The sequence below is a fragment of the Bufo gargarizans genome, chromosome 6 (assembly GCF_014858855.1).
Source record: "Bufo gargarizans isolate SCDJY-AF-19 chromosome 6, ASM1485885v1, whole genome shotgun sequence".
NCBI lineage: Eukaryota > Metazoa > Chordata > Amphibia > Anura > Bufonidae > Bufo > Bufo gargarizans.
This window is the reverse complement of record NC_058085.1, coordinates 51,628,167-51,652,455: the sequence shown is the minus strand read 5'-3', so window position 1 is coordinate 51,652,455 and position 24,289 is coordinate 51,628,167. Positions and strand designations below refer to the sequence as shown.

General features: G+C 49.6%; 1 protein-coding gene across 10 annotated transcripts in view; it reads right to left on the bottom strand.

Moving 5' to 3' along the window:
• Nucleotides 1–24,289, bottom strand: part of FAAP100 (FA core complex associated protein 100) — a 136,707-nt gene that overhangs the window by 68,094 nt on the left and 44,324 nt on the right. For all 10 annotated transcript variants that reach the window (XM_044300086.1, XM_044300091.1, XM_044300088.1 and 7 more), the window contains 3 exons: nucleotides 16,136–17,016; nucleotides 8,483–8,636; nucleotides 2,010–2,725 (listed from right to left, as the gene is read on the bottom strand). In XM_044300086.1, the coding sequence (XP_044156021.1) occupies nucleotides 2,010–2,725; nucleotides 8,483–8,636; nucleotides 16,136–17,016 (1,751 nt within the window). The remainder of the gene's footprint in view (nucleotides 1–2,009; nucleotides 2,726–8,482; nucleotides 8,637–16,135; nucleotides 17,017–24,289) is intronic.

Sequence of the window (24,289 nt, the reverse complement as noted above, 5' to 3'; positions counted from 1 at the left end):
GCTGCAGCGTCCTGCGCAGCCCACAAGAATCTGATAGACATCTGTTTATTCATTATTATTTCATATTTTATTTATATCATTATTTATTTATTTATTTTTTTAAAAACAACCTCTCTGAGGCTAAAGGGGAACCACCATATAGGGGCACAGATTCTCTTGATGCAAGAAAAAAAGGGGGTGGCCAACCATACAGGCCCATTGGGAGCCGGCCTGCACCCAAAGGGTTAACAGGGAGCCGGCCTGGGGGCCGGCGCTGCGATCCACTGGGGGCGGAGGAAGCCCCAGGCGGGAAGAATTCGCGCCTGGAGAAGTACCCGCCCCCTCCAACAAAGGCCAGAATTTCGCGGCCTAGTAGGCCGTAAAGCCGGGGCCTAAATTTGTGACCGGGGGCCGCATAGTATTATATACCGCCGGGACTGAGGCGGAGCGGCGCATTAAACCGGCCGCGGGAGCCCACCCCGCAGGCCGGAAGAGTCAGGGGCCCAAATGGAGTGCCGGAATTGCGGCCCCGCAGGCCCGATGGCGGCCCAGCAGGTCATTGCGGCGCCCGGCCGCACCGGAATGTCCATGCCGGCCGGAGGCGAGGTCTGTCAGGAGCGGGCCCCAGGCCCTGAGCAACGCTCCGGTAAGGAGATGGGGGGACCCAGAGATCGGGTGCCCGCGTAGTATTATATACCGGCGGGACATCAAAAGATAAAGGGGGACAGCAGCTGCATGTCCTATGGGGGCCAGGAAGGGGGGGGGGGGGGGGAGCAGGGAGCAGATTGCCGCCCTGCGGCACCCCTCAGCAGTGGAAGAGTTAAGGTTTGTCCAGGGATTCGAACTCAAGACCTCTACCATCAGTGGCAAGGCATTTACCCTCACAGCTATGAAGCTGTTCAGAGGCACAGTATGGGGGTCAGGCCCGCAGGAGACCGGGTGGTGGTGGTAGGTGGTGGTAGGGGGGGGGGGGGGGGACGTAGGGCTGGAGAAGCCAATCTCTCACCATAGCCGTCTTCACCCTCGGTCCATTCCAGCAGGGTCGCCCCTTCAGCTACTGGCACCGTAGTGGCAGGACGCTGGAAGAGGGGCTTGGCGTGCGGGCGACCCTTGCGCTGGCGGGATACAGGGGAGCTGGGCTGCCCTGGTCCTCCTTGCCTTCTGTGGGGGAGGCAGCAGTGCGGGAGACCGGCACTGGCGCAGCTCGACCCCGGGAGAAACAGAGAGGTCTAGTGCGTCTCTGTTGTCCCTGATGATCTGGAACAAAAAGAAAAGAAAAAGTAAAAATCAAAATTTAAACAAGGAGAAAACAGCCCTGCAGTAGCAGGGAGTGTCTTGCCTCCTTGGACACTAAGCAAAAACTGGCAGTCTCTCTCTCCAGGCTGAGGGTATAGCTGTGGAGGAGGGGCTTAACAGCTTTCACTTAGTGTCACGCCTCCTATGGAGATGAGCTATACCCAAGGTCTTCTGTGTCCCCCAAGGAAACTGGGCGAGAAAAGGATTCATTCATCATAAAATAAATGCACCATTTAGGTTCACTTCAATATCATAAATTGGCGACAAGTGTTAAAATATGGTAAACACATTTGTAATGTATGAACATACATTATAACTTAACTGTGAAAGGTCCCTGCTTGTATTGCCACTCCTAAAGGCCCCTTTACACTGCTCGATGGAGTAGAAGATTGTCGGGAAGGATGCTTTCCTTCCTGACAATCGCTTGCTCATCAATGGAGGAGATCTCTGCATTTACATGAAGTGATCTCCTCCACAGTAACAGGAGTAGTGATCGCTAATGCAGTTGCTCGTGCCCCATACATAATCATTGTTTGCCGGCGCAGAGGTTTAGACATCGCGATCTGCTGCTGGCATGGTGACATCTGTGTGCTGTTATTTTGTGCACCCACAGAAATGAATGGGTCTATGAACAATCCGCAAAAAATGCGGATTGACATGGATACAAAATGCGGTCCTGCCCATGAGGCCTTATAATGTGTATAATACACATATGATATACAGAAGTTTGTCACCTGATTTTTCATTCTTTAAAGCACACGTTAACAGCATGGCCGACAATCGAACTGAAGCTTTCAAAGGCGTTGTACGATTAGGTCCCTGGTTAACAAGAGCCTTAGGAGGTGTCCCCAGTTGGTCACTTCTGAAAGGCGATTTCCAAACAGCACTCACTGCATCCTCCAGAAAAGTATGTGGTAAACCAGAGCAATAGGTAGTCGAGGAGCTTAGACGCAGGCATTGCAATATGTTAATATCATGCTCCTGTAGAGGAATGTAGACTCCCTGTTTGTGCGAGAAAGACAAGTACAGCTCGGAAAGTTTATCACAATCTGCAACAAATCCCTTTAAACTATAAAATAAGGAGCAAGATATTTTAATAGGGAAATCCAGGCTGTTCAATCCCTGTCCATATAAAGGGAAAGCAAATTCTTTTGTTTCCCCAGGTTTTAGCAACAAAATGGGAAAGGAATAAGAAGTGATTGGGTCAGTACTTATGAGGAGACACAAGGTCCACCCATGCTCCAGGACGTAGTCACTCTTGTTTTGCAGACTGCAGCTTGCGGTAATATAGTCTTTCAGAAGCATCTGGGTCCAAGACACCCTGATGGCACATCTGACTGGACATGTCGTCCAATGTCCGGACAGCAACTCCCGGCTCAATGACATCACGTGGTTGAGCCTTGCTAAGGACCTGCTCTTCTCATCTGCCACAATCTTCAATGCAGAGGATCTAAAGAATAAAAACAAGGGAGATTTAGGCTACATGCACACAACCGCGCCGTTTTTTGCTGTCCGCAAACCGCGGATCCGGAAAAAACGGAAGCCGCCCGTGTGCCTTCCGCAATTTGCGGAATGGAATGGGCGGCCCATTGTAGACATGCCTATTCTTGTCCGCAAAACGGACAAGAATAGGACATGCTTTTTTTTTTTTTTTTTGCAGGGCCACGGAACGGTGCAACGGATGCAGACAGCACATGGAGTGCTGTTCGCATCTTTTGCTGCCCCATTGAAGTGGATGGGTCCGCATCCAAGCCGCAAAAATGGCGGCTCGAATGCGGACCCAAACAACGGCCGTGTGCATGAGGCCTTAATGAGATGGAAATAGCTACATGTACAAATTGACTGAGCACAGGGGAATATCACATTTATTTATTTCCATGAAAATGGTATCAGTTCCCAAGGAGGAGGGTGCTCCTCTAAATGAAATAGATTGAAGTTTAACAAAGTTTGCACATTATTCACAAATTCTTAAAGTGTGACTGTAAATAAGGTTAATTTTAATACAGTGTGGGGAGAGAGATCTTAAACATTTTTTAAATACTTTATTAGGGAAAGATGTTCCTTTGTACTAGAAAACAGGGTGTAAGGCCCCTTTTACATGGGCAAGATTTCCGCGCGGGTGCAATGCGTGAGGTGAACGCATTGCACCCGCACAGAATCCGGACCCATTCAATTCAATGGGGCTGTGCAGATGAGCGGTGATTTTCACGCATCACTTGTGCGTTGCGTGAAAATCGCAGCATGTTCTATATTCTACGTATTCAACGCAACGCAGGCCCCATAGAAATGAATGGGGCTGCGTGAAAATGGCAAGCAAGTGCTGATGCAGTGCGATTTTCACGCACGGTTGCTGGGAGACGATCGGGATGGAGACCCGTTCATTATTATTTTCCCTTATAACATGGCTATAAAGGGAAAATAATAGCATTCTTAATACAGAATGCGTAGTACAATAGGGCTGGAGGGGTTAAAAAAAAAAAAAAAAATTTAACTCACATTAATCCACTTGTTCGCGCAGTCCGTCTTCTCTTCTGTCTTCATCTTTGCTGTGCAGTAGGAAAAGGACCTGTAGTGACGTCACTGCGCTCATCACATGTTCCGTCACCATGGTGATGGATCATGTGATGGACCATGTGATAAACGCAGTGACGTCATCAAAGGTCCTATTCCTCAAAGATGAAGACAGAAGAGAAGCCGGGCTGCGCGAACAAGTGGATTAAGGTGAGTTAAAAAAATTATAATTTTTTTAACCCCTCCAGCCCTATTGTACTATGCATTCTGTATTCAGAATGCTAACTTATTGTGCTAAGGAGTCACCAGTGTATTCAGAATGCTATTATTTTCCCTTATAACCATGTTATAAGGGAAAATAATACAATCTACACAACACCTAACCCAAACCCGAACTACTGCGCATGTTCCCGCAACGCACCCGCATCTTTTTCCGCAACGCCCGTGTGAAACCAGCCTAAAAGTCTTCTCAGCACAGCTCTAACTGATTGTGCTAAGGAGTCAGTCTTTAGTCTTACTGAGCACTGAAGACACCAGTGTAAAACACACAGAGGCTTTCGTCTGCCTCTACTCCAGTCCTTGACTAAGTACATGTGTTTCATCACTGAACATCACCCTGCCTATCTGACCTGTTACACACTGGTGTCTTCAGCGCTCAGTAAAACACTCAAGACAGGTTCTCCTAAGCAGTGCTCAGTTATAGCTTTGCTAAAAAGACTCTTTGCCTGAGGAAGCACGATTACCCTTGTGCGTAACGGCCGTCGCCACTGGTATGTGAATCTGGCTAACTGCTACCTTGCCGCATGAAGCACTTGTCTGCTTGAAATAAAGAAGCAAATGAACCATTGGTGAGTGCTGTTTATTTTTTCTTCATCTCAGTTTGCAAGATTTAATGACTATCTTTTGGATTGTGCACCACCTTGTTGGTTTTTGTTTAGAGGTATCGAGAGGCTTGTGCAGGCACGCACCAGTGTGAACACGCATCAGCAGTGCCACCTGTGATTCTTTTGCTGTTCTTTACACTCTTGTTTTATAGTACAAAGAAACATCTTTCCTAATAAAGTGTATTAACAAAATGTTTAACATCCCCGTCCCTAAATATATATATATATATATATATATATACACACACACACATATACATACATACATACACACACATATATACATATATATATATATCTCTATCAACAGTCTATGAAATTGACGTTAAGGGTAAAGCAGTCTACGTGTACGTTGGCCTCCTGATTCTCCAACAGATGATGTCAGGAAGGATAAGGATTAGGCAGCTTGGATTCAAATTCAATTGCCCCATCCTGATAACCAGGAGATAAACCGCTGCCAGAGGCTTCATCCATTCTCCCCATTCACTAAATATACATGCTCATCTGAGTGTTCGGCCGACAACTATCTCATGTGTACGGCCAGCTTTAGGCCACCTGAACATGTTGCAGAATATGGGCGGGTTTCCCGTGTGGAAAAACTACAGTGTATAACAGTACAAGCAAAGTGTCTAAGATTACACAAATCTCTTGTACACTTTGCTGATTTTTTCTGTGCAGAGATTTCAAATGAAATAGCATGTCAATTGTTTGTGGATTTCCCCCCTTGTTCAATGGAAGGGTGAGATCAGTGGCAAAACCCCATCAAATCCGCACCAAAAACCACTGTTGGACATTGGGGATTTTGGTGCGTATATGGTGCACAAACACTCATAAATCCATGTAGATCTTATGTGCGTTCAGTCGCACTTCTGTGCATCCTCATAGGTAACCAGCATAAACTCAGTGTATTGGCTCTATTGATCAATACACTGCTCCATTGGAAGTGTCTTAAAGCGCTTCTGTAACCCCCCACTGTGCAAATTTTCATTAGCCGACATTGGCTATTTGCTAATGTCAGCTGGGTGCAATCATACATGTCCTACCTTTGTCTGTGGCTTATTTCTTGTAAAAATCATACTTTTATCATATGCAAATATCTTCACTACCAGCAAGTTGGGCATGTACTTTCTGGTAGACGCCGCATCTGCCGCTTCTAGACACGCCCCATTTCCACTTGATAGACAGGGCCAGCGAGCGCTCGCCTCCTTCCGCTGGCCCCTTCTGCTGCTGAATTCCCACGCCTGCGCTGTAATGTTCCCCAATCGGCGCAGGTGTACTGAGTGAAGGACGCCTGCGCTGTAATGTTCCCCAATCGGCGCAGGCGTACTAAGTGAAGGACGCAAGCTTGCCAGCTCCTTCCTCAGTTCGCCTGCGCCGATTACGTCACACTATACCCGGAAGAGAAGACTGCCGATTATCGCTGATGCCGGCAGTCTTCTCTTCCGGGTGTAGTGTGACGTAATCAGCGCAGGCGCACTGAGGAAGGAGCTGGCAAGCTCGCGTCCTTCACTCAGTACGCCTGCGCCGATTGAGGAACATTACAGCGCAGGTGTGGGAATTCAGCAGCAGACGTGGCCAGCGGAAGGAGGAGAGCGCTCGCTGGCCCTGTCTATCAAGAGGAGATGGGGCGTGTCTAGAAGCGGCAGATGCGGCGGCTACCAGCAAGTACATGGCCAACTTGCTGGTAGTGAAGACATTTGCATATGATAATAGAATGATTTTTACAAGAAATAAGTCACAGACAAAAGGTAGGACGCGTATGATTGCACTCAGCTGACATTAGCAAATAGCCAATGTTGGCTAATAAAAATTTGCACAATGGGGGGTTACAGAAGCCCTTTAAGTAAACTTGAGTGAACTAAGGAGAAAACAGAAAAGACAGCATAACAGTACAGAGAAGAGTTGCTGTGCCCTTTCATTTGCTAAGGACGGTGGTAAGGTATGATGGACTGCAGGTGGCTGTGATATCGGTTTACCACACACATACTGTAAGCTTACCTTTCTGCTCAGATGATGCTGCTCTAGGCAGCTTCCAAGCTTCCAAGTTCATAAGATAACAGACGCTACATAGTAAACATTACATGCAGCAGGGGGCAGAATGGTCACTAGTGAGGCCTTAGATCTTATTCCGCACAAGGAAAACCTTCATGCGTATATGATTTTCCTCTCAGCTACAATGGGTTCTCTTAAAGAGGACCTTTCACTAGAATAAAAAATCTAAACTAACTATACAGACATGGAGAGCGACGCCCAGGGATCTCCCTGCACTTACTGTTATAGCTGGGCGCCGCTCCGTTCTCCCGTTATAGCTTCTGGTATTTTCATATGTTAGGCTCCACCCAGTTGAACCTGCCGGCGTCTCCTTCTCCCATGCTGTAGCGCTGGCCAATCGCAGCGCTCAGCTCATAGCCTGAGAGAAATAAAAAAACTCTCAGGCTATGAGCTGAGCGCTGCGATTGGCCAGCGCTACAGCATGGGAGAAGGAGACGCCAGCAGGTTCCACTGGGTGGAGCCTAACATAGGAAGATACCGGAGGCAATAACGGGAGAACGGAGCGGCGCCCAGGTATAACAGTAAGTGCAGGGGGGTCCCTGGGCGCCGCTCTACATGTCTGTATAGTTCGTTTAGATTTTTTATTCTAGTAAAAGGTCCTCTTTAAGTGCTCTGGTACTCTACTGGTTAAACTGCTTCTTAGTAAAGATTAGTCAACATTTACCACAGGTTCTTTCACAAGTCGATCAGTGCTCTTTTAGGGGGCGCTTTACATAAACTGTATGGGGGATAAACGACTATTAGAACGATTTACTATACAGTCTGCATATGACCAGCAGCACATTCTCTATTCACACAGGGAGATGTGCTGCCACCAACCAACTATTTTTATGTTTGCACGTTTGTTGGCTGATCGCTGGGGTGTTTAAATGGGCGATGAAAATTTCTATGAATGTTCGATCCTTATCACAGACCTGTTTAAAAGGCCCTTAAAGGGGTTGTCTCACTTCAGCAAATGGCATTTATCGGTAGAAAAAGTTAATACAAGGCACTTCCTAACGTATTGTGATTGTTCATACTGCCTCCTTTGCTGGCTTGATTCATTTTAGCATCACACTATACACGGCTCATTTCCATGGTTACGACCACCCTGGAATCCAGCAGAGGTGGCCATGCTTGCACACTATAAGAAAAAGCGGCGGCTTATGCGCATTCCCACGGTCCAGACCAACAGAGAGGCCGGCACTTTTTCATATAGTGTGCAACCCCTTTAAGGCTGCCGTATCTTATTCTAGTCTATGTAAAGCAGATAGAGGGAGTGATCGGTGTATCAGTGAAAAATCTATGCAACTGGAACTTATCATTCACTTTACACTACAGCATAAAGTAGAGACAGACACTTTGATTTCGGTGGTCTGTTTCTAATGTGGCTTTTGAGAACTTACTGTATAATGCATGCTGCCTGAGAAGAGTTCAGCTGCTTCATGAGCTCCCGCTCCCCTCGCCCTGCGATGACATGCTCATATACCACACGTGACCGCTGCAGCCAATCACTGACCTCAGAGGTCTCGTGCTGAGGCCAGTGATTTGCTAGAGCAGTTATGTGCCGTATACAGGACGTCATCACTGGAGCAAAAAACATAAGGGACCAGAGCGGTGGTGCTGGAGTGGAAGGGGTTTGAAAGTGTGAGTATAATTATTTTTTTATTGGTTTAACAACATCCATGCCTTTTATTCATTTAAAGTCTAAATCTCTACTAAGTACAGAATGCACACAGATAAACACATAAAACTTCTATCTGATATAAAAGATTTCTCACCTTTCGGACACAGAACCAATTCCAGACAACAGCTCTCTGATCCTCTGTCCAGTGTTCACACAGCCCAATCCATGCTGCTGATCTTTGCTTCCTTTCTGATTTAACTTGCAAAGCATAAGACGTCCCCTCTTAGACAAAGCAACTAGCTGTGTGTCTTATAAAAAAAAAAAAAAAAAAACATTATCTAGCGAAGATTCACACTGTGGAAAGTGGATTTCCATATTCATAGATGACACCTGCAATGGCAGAAGCATTACCATGCTAGTATACAAGGAGTTCTATATACCAGCCACGGAGTGGCACGGCAAGTACAGATGAAGAACATGAAAAAGAAACACATGCCTTACGTGTACTTGCCAAGAAACATAGATTCTCAGACATGCAGCACACTACTGCCTTGCAGACGCTAAATGGGTCTGCTTTTCTTTCAAGCTCCTCTAAAGGTCCTATTACACCTGCAGATGTAGCAGACAATTGTCGGGAGGAAATCGCCTGCTCGCTGGTGCAGCTTTTGGTCACATGCTCTGGGTCCAGCATATCATGGGTAATACATGTTTTGTTGTTTTGCTCAGGTAGTTGTTACATTTCTTTTTATATCTCTATTGCCACCTGCACTTGGCACACTTGCCTCTGTCTGTATTGTACAGTTCAATGGCTATGTGCATACCTTATGCGGCCATCCCAGGTTTTTGGGTGGGCTAGTTTCCCTTGTGCTATTTGTACATTTTTTCATTTATCTTTCTGTGCATGCAACATACATACACCAGTACATGTCACTTTGAGTGAACCTACAGTTCTCACAATTTTCATGCTGATGTATACCTAGGGCTGTGACATCTTTTTCCCTGCCAGTTGGGTGTTTGGGAGAGAGGTTGTATCTGACCTCCTCACATGAGGTCTCCCCCCCTCCTGTACACTTGTGCCTTTTGTTTCATATATTTTTTGTTATCCTCTAGGAGGTGTTGACACTAGTAAAAGATGTTAGCTCCTCCCCTGGCAGCTATACCCCCTCCAGCCTGGAGAGAGAGCTTCAGTTTGTGAGACGCAGTAGGAGAAGCAAGAAAACCACGAAAAATATGTGTAACAGCAACAATGCCGAGAACCAAACCAGGTTCTAACAAGTAACGGCCACAACTGTGGCCGAACAACAATACTGGGTGGGTGCTGTATCCCCCAACGAAGAGCGAGAAAGAGATTTTACTGGTAAGTTATACAAAAATCTCCTTTTCTCACCCATATTCATTGGGGGACACAGGAACCGTGGGACGTTCAAGAGCAGTCCACGGGGAGGGGAAAAAAAACACAGACCCATGGAAGCAAGCATCCCTGCTGGTAGCTAAGAAACTGCCGCCTGCAAGACCTTGCGGGCAAAGCAGCGGCCGCAGATGCATAAGAATGCACCTGGAAACAAAAAAATCTGAATGTGTGTAAGGAGGACCGGAAGCCACTTATACAACTGCGCAGCCGAGGCGCGATGCCTCAGAGCCCAAGAAGCGTACACCGCTGAGGGGAGCGAGTCGTGACACTTAAGGGCCGAACCGTAAGGCTTTTGCAGACCGAATCCATTGTGCAATTGCCCCTTGGAGGCCGCCAATTCTTTGTGTGGAACCTCCGGATGACAAAAAAAAAGGGGGGGGTTCCGTATGCCAGAAGGGACTGGGGGCTGCCAATAATGACGTAGCTCCCTGCCTTAGGGAGTGAAGGAGAGGGGCAGTGAAGGAAGGACAATTTTTAAATTGAAGTGGAAGACAGAGACCACCTTCGGGAGAAAAAAGGAATGGGCCAGAGAACCGCCTTATCCCTGTGAATACCCAGTAAGGGTTTTCTGCAAGAGAGCACCCCCAATTCGAAACACCAGTCTGATGGATGAGAGCCACAAGAAAAAACTAACTTCTAGGACAGGAGCCGGAGAGAAATGTCTCCCCAAGGGCTCAAAGGGATAAGACTGGAACTCCCCAAGGCGGTAAGGGACAGTACAGAGGAACCGTAAGTGCCACTCCCCGAAATAAGGTTTCCATGGGCACCAGGGGAGGCCGCGCCATCAACCAAGACTCTAAATGTCGATGTAAGACCGGACCCTAAAGGAAGGTAGACTCTGAGTGGCAGTGACAAGAGACATCTCCTAGAAGGAGAACGAGATCAGCGTACCACGTGCGACGGGGCCAAATCCGGAACGACTAGGATTAGTCGGAATGCCCTCCATCTGATCCTCAGTAGAACCCTGGGTAGGAGAAAAGAAACACGTAAGGAGGGAGAAACTCCCGCCAAGGAGATGTCAGGGCATCCATGTCGTATGTTTCTGGAACTCCTGCTCGGGAGAGAAGGTGGGGAGGTTTCATATAGATACCGTTAGCACACCCAAACCAATGGAAGGAGTCCCTATAGAAGGAGGGATGTGGAGGGCGCCACAGCCCACCAGTAGGGACCGGAGCGTGCCTGGAATGGAAGGCCACTAAAAGAATACCCCATGCAGGTGCAGATGAGGGAAGGTAGTAACATAGGAACTACCAAGGCATGCGGGGTGTCTATGAATCATGATCCAGAGGAGGAAAGGGACAGGGGAAGAATAGGCCAGGTCCAAGTCCATTTCCCACAGAGACTGGCACTATACAGAAGTAGCCAAGGACTTCAGTTGTAGAAGAGTCCATCACCTGACGAAAAAACTAAACAGACCCAAGTATGTAGTGGTATGCAATACCGCTCCCACAGTAATAGCCAGTAATCGCCCCGTCAGCACAAAAAACTGAGAGGGAGGCCTGAGACTATCCATAGAAGCCATGTACCATACTGCCCCAGCTTAAGTAGAACAACCTTAAGAACTCTACCTGGAACTGCGCTGAACAGGAGCAACTGCCAAGCTGGTGCCAGGGTAGGGCCCCTACCTGAGGGGATGTCCCACTGCAGCGACCACGAACTCAAGCATTAGCGAAAGGCTGCACCTGTGGAGTAAAACACGTTGTAGCTGCTACCAGAGCGCCAGCATAACCACTTTCCCAGAGAAGGAGGAGTGGTGGATAGAGAATACAGTCAGTGAGCACTTGACTCGTTGGAACGCACTCACCATATATGTGCAATGGTGTACGCACTACTACTGATGCGGACAATATCATGACCGACTGGAACAATGAAGACCAATGGAGATGGGAGTCTCTAGGACACAAGTGATGCTAGTAAACCCCCTGAGAAGACAGAGGAGTTATAATCATGGGCAAAACCAGTACCAAAAAGAACAGGATGAGAATAGCCACCGCATCCACTGGCGGCACTCATATAGCACTAGAGTACCGGGCACCGTTGAGTACCGACTGTTGAATTACTGTATCTGAAGATATTCAGTTATTCCCCCACTGGTGGATCACTTGCGAAAGGGAGTAGGGCAGGCAGGAAGCACAGTGATGTGTAACACTCCGGCTATGGGAGGATAGCGCGACAGTCGGACCGTATTCAATGGTGGTGCAATCACCCCACCTATGGAAGGTGGAATGCGTACGGAGTACTTAAGCCAGTGGTAGATAAAGGACCCCACCTATAAAGGAGGGTTAATGCCCATGGCGAGAACTAGTGCATATGGCGAATCCAGTACCCTGTGGGAGTGCAATTAGCACCTAAGTAAGGGGGCAATGCATACAGCACACCTTGTAACCAGTGATAATGTCATCCTGACACCTGTGGAAGGAGCTATTGAATACGGCAGGTACTGAACTCAGTGGAGATGCAATTCTGCCACCTACAGAAGGGGGAACGTATACATCCGGCACTGAAATCAGTGTTATTGTACTTAGTCCACCTATGACAGGGGACAATGTATAAGGTCAGTACTGTATCTCAAAGTAGTGCAATTACTCCGCCTAAGGAAGGGGGTAATGCCTACGAAAAGTGCTGCTGGCCACCGTAGACGCAATCTTAGGAGATTGCTTTGGATTCATGTCAGGGACTGAACCAGTGATTCTCCTCCCCCCCGGACGGACCCGCTCCTGTGAGAGAGGTTGTGCCTGCGCGTGACCCTGGGAGGAAGGGAGGGGTTGCGGAGATGTTCGAGGAGAAGATGACCTGATGTGGTCCGCTAGTGCGCAGGTCTGCCCCTCAGAATCTAACCCCTGGCAGATGCGGACTGCGTAGGAGGTGGCTCAGCAACCAACGACCCGGGAGGGTGGATTGGGAACAGGGGTTCTGTATAAAATTGCGCCGCAGAGAACTATATCAACCAAACGACCCCAAAGGGTGAATTGGGAAGTTCCAGTTGCCTCCCACTGGAATTGCGCAGGTGGGGAATCATCAACCAAACGACCCAGGAGGGTGGATTGGGAATGCAGAGGTTCTCCACTGTATGGCGCAGGTGGAGAATTATTAACCAAATGGCCCCGGAAAACGGATTGGGAATCCTGCAGAGATCCTTCCTGAATTGCGCAGGTGGAGAATTAGCAACCAAACGACCCCGGAGGGTGGATTGGGAATTCCAGAGGTTCTCCGCTATATTGAGCAGGTGGAGAATCAACGAAAACGGCCCCGGAGGACGGATTGGGATCCTGCAGTGGTCCGTCACTGGACTGCGCAGGTGGAGAATCATCAACCAAAATGGCCCCGGAGGGCGGATTGGGATCCCGCAGTGGACCGTCACTGGATTGCGCAGGAGGAGAATCATCAACCAAAGCGGCCCAGAAGGACGGATTGGGATCCTGCAGTGGTCCGTCACTGGATTGCGCAGGTGGAGGATCATCCACCAAACAGCCCCGAAGGAAGGATTGGGATCCTGCAGCGGTCCGTTACTGGATTGCGCATGTGGAGAATACTTCCACCAAACGGCCCCGGAGGGCGGACTGGGAACCATTAGAAGTCCCCCTTACCCGAGATAGGACACGGGCCCAGTGTGGAACCACACTGACCAGGTGGCCTTGCGGATGAGGAGGGGGACCCGAATGAACGCACATTTCCTTTATTATTATTTTATACATTTCTCTAGGAAGCCGGTCTCAATGACAGGCAGGAAGGGGTTAAAATTCTCCACTCATGCACTGTACTTAGAGGGAGGAGCCCCAGATAGTCAGGTGCCGGCCAGGAAGGGTTAATTCAGACAGGAGGACCAGTGACGAAGTTCCCGCAGGTGTCTGGGGGAGAGGGAGAAGGGCGGGAAGAATTTCGCGCCAGAGGCCTGTGCCCGCCACCCGCCAGAGTGAAAATGGCTTTGGAAAGAGAGTCCTGACGCCTGTCAACGGAGTCTTGTAAGGAGGACCCGTCCAGGACCGGTATTGCCGTGTTCTTAGCCAATCTGGCCACCGGTGGGTCGACCTTAGGAGGAGAAGACCACTGCTGTACGTTATCTGCCGGGAAAGGATAAAGAGTATCCATGCGCCTTGTGGCAGAAAAACTGTGATTAGGGCGCTCCCAGGCCTTAGAAAGGACCTTGGCGAACTCGCCATGAATGGGGAATGTGACTGCCTCTGGTTTCCTGGAATGGAAAAGGGGGAATTCTTGGCTACTAGTGGAAGATTGTTCCCCCTGGATGTCAAAGGTGTCACGGACCGCCATGACCAAGTCTGCCACCATGGTGGAGACCTTAGGCGAGGGTTCCGGCTCCGTGTCCTCGTCCGAGCCGGACCTTTCCCCTTCAGACCTGTAGACCCTGCGAGGGGGAGAGACTGAACACGCCTCCAGGCGAGGGGGGGGAAGCAGAGTCATCCGAGGAGGTAAGCTGCTGCGTACGCTGCCTCTTAACGGTCGAGCGTCCTCTGTGGGGGGCACCGGGAGGTGGAGCGGTGCTAACCACAGGATCAGTGGCCGCCATGCGTTCCATAAAGCCCATGGCCGCGCGCGAGACTTGGGCCAATTCTGCGGCCGCCCTAGATATGGCAGAGACCCAGGAGGGCTCCGAAGGGGCGGTGGAGGGACTGGGCTGGATTGGTGGAGGAGGAGGATGATGATCCTGTCCTGAGCCAAGGCAAGAGTCACAGGATCCTGAAACCGATAGTGGCAGGCAGCATACCTTACAGGATCCCAGTGGGACCCGAGTTGCCGCTTTAGATTTTTGGGAAGCCCCAGGTCTAGGCATGATGGCGACAATCACGGTCTCCAAAAGCTTTGCAGAACGCTACAGTCCTACCGTGACCTGTGAGGAGTTGGAGGAGCAGCCAGGAGTGCAGAAGCGCTGAGGCAAAGCGGAAGCACCGGAGCAGACTCAATAGGCTTTGGCTCCCATTCGCATCAGAGATCGCGCAAAAAAACGCGCGTGGGAAATATGAAAAAGGCAGACCCAGACTCTGAAAATGGGGTCCACCGCCAGGGATGAAGGGGTTAAAAAAAAACTCTGCGAAAACGGGAAAAGGCGCAGCAGCAAGGCGCTGCAACTAGCCACAGCCCAAAGAAGGAATCCCTCATCCCCCTCAACCCAGCAGGCCCACCCTGATCCACAGGCAAGCCCCAAAGAAGCATGCACTCCCCGCGTCGCACAGCTAGTACGGGGGGAGGGGGAGATTGCAGGAGAGCCGTTGTACTTATCCGAGTCCTGCAGTCTTCACCCTCTGTTCCGGACCAGCGGGGTCACCTCTTTAGTCATCTGGCACAAGGAGTGGCAGTGATCTGGATAGAGGGCAGGACTAGATGACCCCGGATCTGGTAGGCCACCGGAGCTGCAGGTCGAGCCTGGTTCATCTTATCTTCTGGGGAGAAGGGGAGGTAGCCGGGGACGTCCATTCGACCCCGGCGCTCGCTCCACTGAGAGACCAGGGACGCACCATGCGTCCTCAATTGCGTCCTCAATTGAGGGGAAAAAAATAAAATGAAGAAAAAAACTACAAGGACAACCCTGCAGGAGTGTCACCTCCTTTTCCCAGTGTTTCCCAACCAGTGTGCCTCCAGCTGTTGCAAAACTACAGCCAAAGGCTGTCTAGGCATGCTGGGAGTTGTAGTTTTGCAACAGCTGGAGGCACACTGGTTGGGAAACACTGCCTTATCCGACACTAAGCTAAAACTGAGGTCCTCCTGTTGGAGCACGGGGGTATAGCCAGTGGAGGAGGAGCTGTTTTTTCTTATTTGCATAGTGTCTCCTCCTAGTGGTGGCCTACGCTTATACCCATGGTCTGTGTCCCCCAATGGAATGGGCGAGAAAAACATGCCACAGGTTTATAAACTGGAACACCAGTAGAGGGAGTATCTTCTATGTCAGGGATCAGCAACATCCGGCACGCCAGGTGTTGTGAAACAACAACAACTCCCAGCATGCTCCATTTACTTCTATGGGAGTTCCAAGAACAGCCTATTAAGTTTGCATGCTGGGAGTTGTAGTTTCAGAACAGCTGGAGTGCCAGAGGTTGCTGATCCCTGTCCTATGTCGATGTCTGGCAGCTGATAGCATCACTTGGCAGTCATGCACCGGAATCAGCAGTGGAAGAAAACACAAGCGAAGGACTAGCTATCACTAATCTTCTCACTGACAAATTTTAGGAATTTTTGTAAGGAAACCTTGATGCACAAGGGCAATTTCAGAAATCTTAGATGTGCAGTGCGTATGGTAGGTTATGACATTGCAGCACAGGGGTCGCCCAATGTAAATCCTGCTCCTGGTGCTCGGGCAGCAATTCTACTCTGCAATACACAAGCAAAGCTAAAATAGTATAAACTAAGTGAAAACAGCTTTTTCACCTAAACTTTGTAACTTACCATCCAATGAGGACACCGGTGATAACCCCACTATCATGGGTATATTGTGACGGATGGACGTCACTGTTGAGCACATGGCATTGGTTGCAGCTTCTTTCTCCAGGCTTGGTCTGGTTACATAGATGAGGTCACTGGATGTGCAGCAGAAGACACCAGATGTGGAGTGGGACGTGCAGCACACAGGAGCGGGTAATCTGTAATCTTTATAGGCACAGGAGATAGCACCTGAATTATCACTACCTGTCACTGACAACACCAGGCCCTTCTGACCGACAACCACTACACAGTCACAGGCTGTATTTTCCTCAAGTGGTTGCTCAGTATTGGAGCCACATGGTTTCATCTTTATGGTACCAATAGAAACTACGGGTTGCTCCAAGTGATAAAGAAGCTTTAACGAGCCTTGGGTTGTGCTCTGATTTGTGGAGTGTACGCCAGCACCCTTCAATGGAAAAGCAACTACCTGACCATCTGGGAACCCACAAAGTATCATGGGAGAATCCAACATGGCAACATCTACTCCGAAAAGCCTAGTGAACAGCACGGCTTCCAGTGCGACATTACATTGAGTGCTCATTGGTTTGTCTTTCCACATAGAGAGACAGCATAGGACAGGCTGCAGATCACCGCTGTTCATTCCACCTCTGTAAGAAAACGTCACTTCTCTGGACGGGGCTTTAAACAGGTCTTCAGGGTTTAGGGATTTCTTTTGAAACACTGCGATCTTCCATTTGTCCTGCTGTGCTATTATGACAACAAGAGTCCGACTGACTACAGTGAACGCGCAGAGAGATGGATCAATCAGGAGGCCAAAACTGGAGCCTATCTGGTATACAGTCATGTCTCCTTTACTCGTGACAGAGCTTGGTTCTCTCAACAACCTGGACGGAAAAATAGCAAAGAAAATTGTCTTTAATAAAACCGGGGCTACATGGTGATATGTGTGGTGCGACACTGGATATATTGATTGTCAATGATGTTGCAGTGAGATACTTCACAACATGACAATCGCATGTTGGATTTTGGAAAAACAAAGAAAAAAACCTTAGAACCCTAAAATCTTCAATTTTATTGATATCATTAAAATGACCAAATTGGTAAATCAATACACAAACCACCCGATTTGTGATAAAATAAGGGACCAGGGGATGGGTTATGTGAGGAAAGCAATCATTTGGGAACACCACTCTCCCTGAAGAGATCCTGATTGGTCCTCAACCCGGGGGCGTCCTGCCCTGGATAACCCTAGAAAGCCCTAATCAATAACCAGGGTGACAGGTTTGATGGTTATTGATTAGGGCTTTCTAGGGTTATCCAGGGCAGGTACGGAGACGGAGGGTCACCACATTTAGGTGACACCCCCGGGCTGAGAACCAAAGGACCAATTCAGGATCTCATTAGGGAGAATGGTGTTCCCGAATCGGGTGGTTTATGTATTGGTTCACCAATTTGGTCATTTTATTTAATCAATAAAATTGAAGATTTTAGGGTTCTAAGGTTTTTTCTTTATGTTTTTCAATATTGATGGGACTCAGCTATTCATTCAGTACCAGCTTTTGTCTTTCTAGTGTTGGATTTTTGGACTTGAGTCACACAAGACTTTACTATCCTAGACCACAAAGCAAATCACGTGTGACTGCAATTTACCTTTGACTCTAAAACAGTCGCACTACAGCAAGTAGAAGACAAATCACACATTTCTGTTGCACAACACACTATGTAGCCTTAGAATAAGGCTCCATTCACACATCCGTATAATGGGTCCGCATCCGTTTCGCAAATTGCGAAACGGGTGCGGACCCATTTATTCTGTAAGGGGATGGAATGGATGCGGAGAGCACACTATGTCCTCTCTGCATCTGCATTTCCGCCCCCAATCTTCCGGGCCACAGCTCTGGAAAAAAACATAACATGTCCTATTCTTGTCCGCTATTGCAGACAAGAATAGGCAGTTCTATGGGGGTGCCGGCCGGGTGTATTGCGGATCCACAATGCACTTCGGACATCTGAATGGACCTCAATGATGAGACTTTACAAGCTGTGCATCAGAAAGACCACCAAAACGTTACCATTAAAAAAATTTTACAAGGAAAAGTGAATGATAAGGGCTGAATATGAGCTATAATACCGGAAACCCCACTTCCACCCGTGAAACTCACAGGGGACCAGGAACTGTGGGGGTCCTGACACTGAAGAGCTGCTATAGTGGTCTCTTTGCTGCCTGAGACATGGGGTAACACTGTGCTGACTGATTATTATATCACCAAAGCAGTGACTGTGTAGAGGCACAGATATTCTTTATAGCAGCACATTGTCCCCATAAGTCACAGGCAAGTACAAATCTTTGCATAATTGTGAAAAATTATTAGACTACCTGCACACGTTGTGGATTAAGTGTGTTTTTTCCAAACAGGAAAAAAATGCTGCATCAGGCCTCATCCGTTTTTGTGGTCCACAGACTTCAGATCCACAAAATAAGGATACCGGCTGTGTACGTCCCACATTTTCCCCTTCTGCAGGCCCTGCAATATATTACAAATGTCTATTCTTGTTCGCAAAATGGACAAGAATAGATAAGATAATCCTTTAAACAAACCATCATGGGGACATTCACCATGTTACAGCAGCACAGAGAATACAAAAAATCCAAAATAAAAGGCATGAAAGTTACAGATTACAGATGATAAAATGTAAAAAACTGGATTTTTGTACTCACCGTAAAATCCTTTTCTCGTAGGATGCATTGGGGGGGGACAGCACCATGGGTATATGCCCGGCTGACACTAGAAGTAAAAAGTGTTAGCTCCTCCTATCTGGGCTATACCCAGTGCAAATGCAGGAGCAGACCAGTAGGTAGAAAATCAGTAGGAGCACAAGATAAAACTGTAAGCCAACAAGTCCTAAACCAGAGAGGACCAACAGAAAAAACTTAGCCACAAGGGGTGGGATCTGTGTCCCCCAATGCAGCCTACGAGAAAAGGATTTTACGGCGAGTTCAAAAATCCAGTTTTCTCTTGAATGCATTGGGGGACACAGCACCATGAGACGTCCTAAAGCAGTCCACAAGGGAGGGCAGAAAAACTGCCATGCAACGCAACTAACTCACGGCTGCTTGGAGAACCCTGCGACCCAAACTGTCATCAGCAGAGGCCAAGGAGTGGATGTGATAAAATTTGGAAAACAGAGGCCCAGGTGGCGGCCTTGCAGACCTGGGAAGCTGAGGCCTGATGTCTAACCGCCCAAAAAGCCCCGAATGAGCGGTCAACCGAAAGGGAGGAACACGACCCTTCGCAACATAGGTCTCCTTAACTGCCGACCTAATCCAATGGGATATGGTGGCCTTGGAAGCTTGCAGGCCCTGAAGATAGAGGCGAATAGCCCTAAAAACATCCAAACAGTGAAGAGAACGCTCCCTAGGATGAGAGGGTTTAGGACAGAAGGACGGAAGAACAATCTCCTCAGTAATGTGGAATGAGGACACCACCTTAGGGAGGAAGGAAGGGACTGGACGCAGAACCACCTTATCCTGATGAACACCAAGAAAGGGGATCTGCAAGAAAGCGCAGCAAGTTCAGAAACTCTGCGAATAGAAGTAATCGCCACAAGAAAGGCAACCTTAAACAAGACAAAGGAAAGAGCGTCCAGGACAATGTTCAAGTCCCACGGTTCCACAGGAGGACGAAAAGGTGGAACGCGGTGAGCAACCCCCTGCAGAAAGGTTCTCACTTGGCGGCGAGAAGCCAGGGATTTCTGGAAAAGAACAGATAGGGCCAAAATCTGACCTTTGAGAGAGGCCAGCCGAAGGCCCTTGTCAAAGCCCGCCTGCAGGAAAGACAAGACTCTGGGAATAGAAAGGTAGAGAGTGAAACTGAGCAGCCTCACACCAGGAAAAATCTCAGAACCGAGAGCGCAAAACCTCAGAACTGCAGCCTCAACAGCCACGCCGTTAAACGCAGCTGATGTAAACTCGGGTGGAGTAGCGGAACTTGGAAAAGGAGGTTGGGACGTAGAGGGAGACGCCACGGCGCGCCTGCGAGAAGGAACAGAAGTTCTGCGTACCATGCACGGCAGGGCAAGTCCAGGGCCACCAGAATCGCCGGAACCCGGGCCGACTTCAGGCGCTTGAGAACCCTGGGAAGGAGCGGAATGGGCGGAAAGAGGTACACGAGACTGAACTGGGACCAAGGAAGGACCAGAGCATCTGAGGCCGGCGCCTGAGGGTCCCGGGACCTCGCGAAGTAACGCGGTACCTTGTGGTTGAGACGGGAGGCGAAAAGGTCTATGTCCAGCGTGCCCCAACGTTGACACAGACAAAGAAACACCTCTGGGTGAAGAGCTCACTCGCCCAGGTCGGGGTTTTGGCGACTGAGCAAGTCTGCTGCCCAATTGTCGACCCCGGGAATGTGGACTGCGGAGAGGACCGGAACAAAGGACTCCGTCCACCGAAGAATGTGAGATGTCTCTTCCATGACCCTCACACTTCTGGTGCCCCCCTGATGGTACGCCACCGCAGTGGAGTTGTCAGTCTGGATTCGGACCGGAAGACCGGAGGGAAGGGGTGTCCAATGAGAGACAGCCAGAAAGATCGCCATGAGCTCCAGAATATTGATGTGCAGGGAGGATTCCGCTGCTGACCACAAGCTCTGAGCAGAAAGGGACCCGAAGACTGCTCCCCACCCCGTCAGGCTGGCATCCGTGGAGTTCACCCGCCAGCGAGGGGGAAGAAAGGATTTGCCCAGAGATAGGGTGCGAGGTAGAAGCCACCAGCACAACTCCTTGCGGACAAGATGGGGAAGACGAACCAGACAGTCGAGGCCTAGCTGGGACTTGTCCCAGCTGGATAGGTTCGCCAGCTGAAGAGGCCTGGAATGGAATTGCGCAAATGGGATTGCCTCGAAGGAGGCAACCATCCGACCCAAAACCTGCATGCACGTCCGAAGAGGTAGAGGGGACGGCTTGCGAAGGCGAACCACTGCATCTCGGAGAGCCACCACTTTGTCCTGGGGAAGGAACACTCGACCAAGGCGAGTGTCTAAGGTCAAGCCCAGGAAATCCATTCTCTGGCGGGGACTTGACCAACCACCCGAACTGAGACAGGACAAACAGGGTGATCCGGAGGCTGGCCAGGTTGTCCTTTACCAACAGGTCGTCCAAGTAGGGAATCACAATGACCGACTGCACAATGACCGAGTGCAGAGGAGAGCGATAAGAGGGGCCAGGACCGTTGTGAAGACCCTCGGGGCGGACGCTAAGCCGAAGGGCAGAGCCAAAAACTGGAAATGCAGAGAACCCACCGCTGATGGGTCACAGCAATGGGAATATGGAGGTATGCGTCCTGTATGTCGATGGACGACAAAAATTTGCCCTACTCCAGGGAGGCAATCACCGACCTGAGCGACTCCATGCAGAAGTGCCGGGTCCGAACAAGACGTTGAGCGCCTTCAGATCCAGAATAGGGTGGAGGGAACCATCCTTCTTGGGTACCGTAAAAAGATTTGAATAAAATCCCTGGAAGCAATCCGAATCGGGGACTGGAACGATCACACCGAGGGATTGAAGGGAATGAATGGCCCGGAAAAAATCTGCCGCCTTTGCGGAAGACTTGGGGGGACGCGACATGAAAAACTCTATCCTGTACCTGAAGGAAACGATCTCCAAGACCCATGCGTCGTCCACTCCACGACTCCTGGAAGTCGAGCAAGCGGCCCCCCACATGTGGTAAAGCACAGTCATGCAGAAGAGGTTTTTGCAGACTGGGGCTTTGAGGGCTTGGGGCGAGAATGCCAGGCAGGCCTGGCCTTGAAGGAAGGCCCCCCCCCCCCCCCCCCCCCCGACTTCTTGTCCGAGCGGGAGGTAGAGTTCCGAAAGGAGAGAAAATTTTTGGACCTTGAATTCGCCGAAGGGAGGGCGACGGCGGCAAGGGCGGTTCTGGGGGAGGAGGGAGCTTTTACCTCCCGTGGCCTCTGAAAAACTCCACCAGGCGTTTCCCAAACAGCTTTTCACCCTGAAAAGGGAGAGAGATCAGCGCCTTTTTAGAAGCCACATCTGCCGCCCATGAACGAAGCCAGACTGTACGGCGGATGGCCACAGAGTTAGCAGCCGCCATGCTGGACCGGCGAGCCGATTCCAGGGAGACATCACATAGGTACCGGGAAGCCTGGAGAAGCTGAGAGGCAAGAATGGAAACCTCACCTGGAACAGAATCCGGCAGCAAACTGATGAGATGCTTGGCCCAGACCACGCAGGCTTTGGCGACGCAGGAGGTGGCAAAAGCAGGCTGAACAGAGGAGCCTGTCGCTACAATAACGGCCTTAGCCAAGGAATCAATCTTTGTGTCAGTGGGATCCGACAAGGAAGCCAAACGGGCCACCTGAGGATCAACCAGAGGTGGGACTGACCAAAGGTTCACGGATTCTGCACTAAAAGGAAACAGAGCGTCCGAACCCTTAGAGATCTTGGCCAGGAGTGCGTTGAGGTCCGGGTGGTTAGGAAAAACCAATACAGAACGCTTGGAACGGCGGAAGGACACAGGATCCTGAGAAGAGGAGGGAGTACCCTCCTGCATATGCAGAGTGTCTCTGACCGCCTTAATGAGGTCCTGTATGGCCGCAGATAAAGTAGAACTCTGCTCTAATACAGAATCGGAGTCAGAGGTGTCCTCAGGAGCGGCAGAAGACAAGACTTCGCCTGCCTCAGACTTGTCCAGTGAGTGACCAGAGGATGCTGAGGATGAGCGGGATGCGGCTGAGATAACTCAAGGTTTTTTACGGGACCTGGTGTCAGAGCAGGGGCGAGTCCCATCATCAACATGGTCCCTGTGAGGGGCAGAGACTGCCGCAATTTGAGCAGCCAAGCGATCCAGCGACTGCACCATGGACCGGGACAGGCTGGCAAGGTCGCCTATGGCCTGGGACAGTGAGGCGGCCCAATCAGGAGGGACAGCCACCGCAGCGGTGGGGCAGGGCGTCAGTAGGGGTCATGGGAGCAACGCACTGCGCACAGAGCAAGTTAGGTTGCGAGGAAGGAAAAGCCTTACTGCACTTAGAGCAGGGATAAAAAAATAGCCACCCCAATAGGCACCCGGGGACTAAATTAGTAGAGGCGGCCGGACAGGAGCCCCAGCGGCCGCAAACATAACCGGGGGGGATGAAATATGAGGACCCCAGCTAGGAGCGGCACCCAGGACCACATAGAACAGGGGAACCGACCGGGAGGCAGGATTGCAGGCCCATTGTCCAGCACATGAGCCCCATGAACAGACGCCCTGGCCCTGTATGATGGCGTTGTCCACTCCAATGCCAAGGAGGTCCATGGATGAGCACACTAGAGGGCGAGGTCACTGTTCATGAGGGAGAGAGGATAGAATGGCATGCTGGGGTGGGAGGAGCAGGTGTGATCAAACCTATTGAAGAATAGATTGAGCTCATTAACCCACTATTAGGACATGTTCCATTTATTTTGTGGGGCTGCGGAACAGACAGCACACTGTGTGCTGCCTGTCTCTTTTGCCTCATTGAAATGAATGGGTCTGCAAAAAAATGCGGATCGGATGCAGACCAAAACTACGATCGTGTGCATGCACACCAGCAAAGTGAATGAGATTTGCCAAATCTCATATAGACTTTGCGCATATTTTCCGTGTATAAATTGACATGACATGAGGATTTAGAAATCCGTAGTATGTCAATTGTTTTTGCGGATTTTTAGTGTGAATGCAAAGGGTGGGACAGGGAAAATGCGCATCAAGTCAGCACGGAAAACCTGTTTGTAAAACCGCATATGTGTGCAGGTAGCCTCAGGGTACAGCCACTCGGCATGGAAGCACAAACCACAGAAGGATCATGTTAATTAATGAACAAAGAACACTGAATAAACAATTTGGTTCTAAATAGTTCATATGATCTGCTGTGTTATGCACTGCCATGCCTTGTGGGTATACCAAAAACCCTACATAAAGTATACCTCCGGTTATAAACAAGTTTTCATAAATGAATAGCACAGGTGAATATAAGAAACTTTGTAATGCATCTTATTAAATAATAAAGAAACTTTCTAATATATCATATTAAAGCTTCTTGGGCTGTTTTCTTCCTCCTCCTTCCCTTCACTCAGCATAAGTGGCTTGGCTCTGCCCTGGGTGCATTTAACCGCTCA